Here is a 5,350-nt window from a genome sequence, read left to right as displayed (position 1 = left end):
TCTCTCAAAAAAAGTAACCAACACTTATGTGTTGAACAGTTTGTGAAAGACTCATAATTGTGTTCTAATTTAGTGACTTTGGAGTTGGAAATGAAGAGCTGCTTTACATCAGTAACATCGACTCAATAACAAACCAGTCATTCAGAAGACGACGACTGATGCATTCATATCAACTAGTTTATTACTAATGCATCATTTAAATGTTAATCATAAATATAATAATATATTATGTGTCATTAATGCAGTGGTCTGCAAAATCATGATCCTACTAAAGAGCTACTTCATTTCGGGGAGAATAGTCGTCAGATATTTATTTATTAATCATTGGACGCCTATTTAAAAGCTGGCAGACTGCAGCTTTCTGACCTTCATCACCCAATTTTCTGTTCTGATCTCAACAAGTCTGAGCAAAATACTGAGTAGAAACCAATCAGAGGCCTCATGCTTATGATGTCATCATGTAGAACTTCTTATAAAGTATTTTACAGTATTTTAAAACAACATAAATACAAAACACTAAAGTATACAAAATATGAAGCATTTTCATCAACCCTCACAAATAAAAACTACAAAGTTCTATTTTATATTTAAAATACTGCCCATCCCTCTGTGTGTGTGTGTGTGTGTGTGTGTGTGTGTGTGTGTGTGTGTGTTTTACTCACTGTCTCTGTGCAGTTTATCCTGTAGAGAGGAGAACACTGAGCTGATCTTCTTCATCACTTACAATCTCAACTACACAGACAAAGAAGGAGAAAGATGGAAAGAGGGAGAGAGGGATGGGAGTGGAGAAAAAAGGAAAAGGAATAGAGGGAGAGAATGAAAGAGACACAAAGAAGTGAGTAATACCGATCATATCTCTTTTGCATGCAAGTGTTCCAACTACTCACACATTTTCTGGGAAACAAGTTAGAAACCCCCCAACATTCCCATGTGCCTTTCACACACACACACACACACAGCCTGTGGAAGTGCTCAGGAAAGACAGAGCGTGTTCCAGATTAATGCCAGTATGGGGTGGTTATGTGCACTCGCACTCTCTCAGGAAATAAGAACAATGCGGCTATAATGAAAGTGATACAGAGGGAAAAACAGAACCGAGGTTGTGTATGTGTGTCTGTGTGTGTGTGTGTTATTTCAGTGAATCTCTCAGTTTCAGAAACTCAGAAGCAGAAACTCCCTCACATTATAAACACTGGGGTGTTGTGTGTGTGTGTGTGCGCGCATGCTCTAATTTACATAGTAAAAAATCATGTAGGAACTTATATATACATTACTGAAGTCAAGAATAAACAGTGTGTGTGTGTGTGTGTGTGTGTGTGTGTGTGTGTGTGTGTGTTCACACGTGTGATTCGTGATGGAGGTGGTGTATTTGTGTTACACTACAGCAGTTCATCAGTGATGCCCGTTTCTGACTTTTGGTGGTGATCAGTTTGTGGATGTAAATGGTGAGTTCTCCACACTCTCTGAGGTAAAGTTTGGTGTTCCTCAAGGATCTGTCTTAGGCTCACTGCTTTTCTCTTTATATCTGCTGCCTCTGGGTGAAATTATACATAAACATGGTATTCGCTTCCATTGCTATGCTGATGACACACAGCTGTATATTTCAGCAAAGCCAGATGAGAGAGATCAGCTTAACAATGTTGAGAAGTGTGTAAAGGACATTAGACAGTGGATGCTTGATAACTTTCTTCTGCTCAACTCAGATAAGACAGAAGTACTTTTACTAGGACCACATGCAGCTAGAAGAAAACTTTCTGATTCTGTAGCATCTCTGGATGGTGTTTCTGTCTCAGTGTGTGCAGCAGTCAGAGACCTCGGTGTGATTATTGACCCGAGTCTTTCCTTTGAGTCTCACGTAAATAATATCACCAGGATCTCCTTCTTTCACCTTAGAAATATTGCTAAAATTAGAAATATGATGTCGTTACAGGATGCAGAAAAAGTAGTAGATGCTTTTGTAACATCTAGATTAGACTACTGTAACGCTTTACTGTCTGGGTGTTGGAGTAAGTGCAGAAATAAGCTTCAGTTAGTTCAGAATGCAGCAGCAAGAGTCCTCACTAGATCTAGAAAATATGATCACATCAGCCCTGTTTTAATCATCTACACTGCTCCCAATTACATCTCACACTGATTATAAAATACTACTACTGACGTATAAAGCACTTAACGCTCTCACGCTGCAGTATCTGAGTGAACTTCTGTACCAGGATGATCCTCCACGCCTACTTAGATCAAAAGGTGCAGGCTATTTGTTGGTACCTCAAATAATGAAGACTCCAGCAGGGGGCAGATGTTTCTCTTATAAACACCACAGTTACGGAACAGCCTTCCAATCAGTGTTTGGGACTCAGACACAGTCTCAGTGTTCAAGTCTAAACATTTAGTCAAGTCTTTTATCGGTTGGTGTTTCTGAGGGAACATCCTGATCACACTACATCACACACACACCCACACTACACCAAACACTGCATTACATACACACACAAACAGGTTAATGTGCAGCACAGAATGAAAGGTTGAGTCTGTATAAGGAAAGTGTACAGAAATACATCAGAGATAACAAACACAGAATCCTTTGTTCTAAAACACACACACACACACACACACACACACACACACACACACAGTGTTTATTCTAACATGCACACAAACAAACACGGATACAATGTTAATTCTAACACAGTGTTGATTCAAACACACACAAACACACTTATACAGTGTTTATTCTTACACACACTCATACAGTGTTTATTCTTACACACACACGTATTCAGTGTTTATTTAACCCTACACACATGAACACACAATGTTTATTCTAACAAACCCCCCAACACACACACACACACACACACACACACACACACACACTCGTTAGAAGGGTAGTGAAATGTAGCCAGACTATAGAATAAATGTATGTGTGTGTGTGTGTGTGTGTGTGTGTGTGTGTGTGTGGATACAGGTTTATCTCCATATGAAGGCTTCTAAGAAAACACAGAAAGCAAAATACCTCTACACATTACACATTTCACCGTGAGGAGCTCTCTCACACACTCACACACACACACATACATACACACACCTATAAGCTAAACCTAAAATAACCAGAATTTCACACTGCACCTTTAAACACTGTGTCCCCTGTAGGATCTCTTTTAATGATCATGTGTGTCCCGAAAGAGAAAAACAGTGTTAAACTCACCACGTGCTGTGGATGGTTCTGTGTCTGGATCAGGTGTGTGTGTGTGTGTGTGTGTGTGTGTGTGTTTTCAGGTGAACTCAGGTGCGCGTGATGAAGATCCGGCGAGTGTGTAAGTGCAGCACTGTGATACACACACACGCACGTGTACATCTACATAAACTAACTAATGTGTGGGCGTGGTCTATAATTTACATCTCCCTCCTTGGGGCGTGATCTGGAGTTAACCCCGCCCGTTAAAGCATACCGCTGTGTGATCAGAGCGGAGACCATTAGATTTATACTGAGAGACCGATCGAGACATTTTTCTCTTCCTTTCATGTAGAAAATATAGCAGACTCGGATCCAGACCCGATCTCAGGATCTCAGGATGGAACCGGAACTCATGTTCTACAGCTGGGTTCTTCAGTTTTATCCACAGGCTGATTCGAAAGCTCAGTTTATCGCTCACCTACTTAATCATTATCAAGCAACAGCGCCATCGGCCGGTCTTTCACTACATTTGCATTCCATCTCACGGAAAGGTGCTGGTTGTGGAGGGACGTTGAGAAGAACTGGTTTGGCTGGAGACAACACATGGACACCAGCTCCTTCCTCTCATTTACATCCCATCAGATTAATCTACAGAATATTAACAATAACACAATATCTCTTGAGTGAAGTATAGTGGAGTGGAGAATAGTGCAGTGGAATATAGTGGAGTATAGTGGGGTGGAGTATAGTGGAGTGGAGAATAGTGGAGTGGCGTATATAATGGAGTGGAGTATAGTGGGGTGGAGAATAGTGCAGTGGAATATAGTGGAGTGGAGTATAGTGGGGTAGAGTATATAATGTAGTGGAGTATATAATGTAGTGGAGTATAGTGGAGTGGAGTACCTAATGTAGTGGAGTATATAATGTAGTGGAGTATAGTGGAGTGGAGAATAGTGGAGTGGAGTACAGTGGGTGGAGTAAAGTATAGTCAAGTGGAGTATATAATGTAGTGGAGTATAGTGGAGTGGAGAATAGTAAAATGGAGTATAGTGGAGTGTAGTATATAATGTAGTGGAGTATAGTGGAGTGTAGTATATAATGTAGTGGAGTATAGTGGAGTGGAGTATATAATGTAGTGGAGTATAGTGGAGTGGAGTATATAATGTAGTGGAGTATAGTGGAGTGGAGTATATAATGTAGTGGAGTATAGTGAAGTGGAGTATAGTGGAGTGGAGTATATTGTAGTAGAGTACAGTGGAGTGGAGTAAAGTATAGTGGAGTGGAGTATATAATGTAGTGGAGTATAGTGAAGTGGAGTATATAATGTAGTGGATAATAGTGGAGTGGAGTATAGTGTAGTAGAGTACAGTGGAGTGGAGTAAAGTATAGTGGAGTGGAGTATATAATGTAGTGGAGTATAGTGAAGTGGAGTATATAATGTAGTGGAGAATAGTGGAGTGGAGTGGAGTATAGTGTAGTGGAGTATATTGTAGTAGAGTACAGTGGGTGGAGTAAAGTATAGTGGAGTGGAGTATATAATGTAGTGGAGTATAGTGAAGTGGAGTATATAATGTAGTGGAGTATAGTGTAGTGGAGTATGGTGTAGTAGAGTACAGTGGAGTGGAGTGGAGTAAAGTATGGTGTAGTAGAGTATGGTGAAGTATAGTGGAGTGGAGTGGGTATATAATGTAGTGGAGTATAGTGGAGTGGAGTATATAATGTAGTGGAGTATATAATGTAGTGGAGTATAGTGGAGTGGAGTATATAATGTAGTGGAGTATAGTGGAGTGGAGTATATAATGTAGTGGAGTATAGTGGAGTGGAGTATATAATGTAGTGGAGTATAGTGGAGTGGAGTATATAATGTAATGGAGTATAGTGGAGTGGAGTATAGTGGAGTGGAGTATATAATGAAGTGGAGTATATAATGTAGTGGAGTATAGTGGAGTGGAGTGGAGTGGGTGGAGTATATAATGGAGTGGAGTGGAGTGGAGTATATAATGGAGTGGAGTATAGTGGAGTGGAGTATATAATGGAGTGGAGTATATAATGGGGTGGAGTATAGTGGAGTGGAGTATATAATGGGGTGGAGTATAGTGGAGTGGAGTGGAGTGGAGTATATAATGGAGTGGAGTATATAATGGGGTGGAGTATAGTGGAGTGGAGTATATAATGGGG

At 40.4% G+C, this 5,350-nt stretch overlaps 1 protein-coding gene across 1 annotated transcript in view; it reads right to left on the bottom strand.

Annotated features, from left to right (window-relative positions):
• The window catches only part of dennd2db (DENN/MADD domain containing 2Db), a 13,914-nt gene extending 10,500 nt beyond the window's left edge, over positions 1-3,414 (bottom strand). The window contains exons 1-2 of the mRNA XM_046874531.1: positions 3,203-3,414; positions 663-732 (exon numbers count right to left, since the gene is read on the bottom strand). Coding sequence (XP_046730487.1) covers positions 663-717 — 55 coding nt within the window. The 5' untranslated portion in view covers positions 718-732; positions 3,203-3,414. The remainder of the gene's footprint in view (positions 1-662; positions 733-3,202) is intronic.
• Between the last annotated feature and the right edge of the window lie 1,936 nt (positions 3,415-5,350).

This window comes from Silurus meridionalis, chromosome 19 (genome assembly GCF_014805685.1).
Source record: "Silurus meridionalis isolate SWU-2019-XX chromosome 19, ASM1480568v1, whole genome shotgun sequence".
Classification (NCBI taxonomy): domain Eukaryota; kingdom Metazoa; phylum Chordata; class Actinopteri; order Siluriformes; family Siluridae; genus Silurus; species Silurus meridionalis.
The sequence above is the reverse complement of the archived record's forward strand: the minus strand, read 5'-3'. Positions and strand labels throughout refer to the sequence as shown.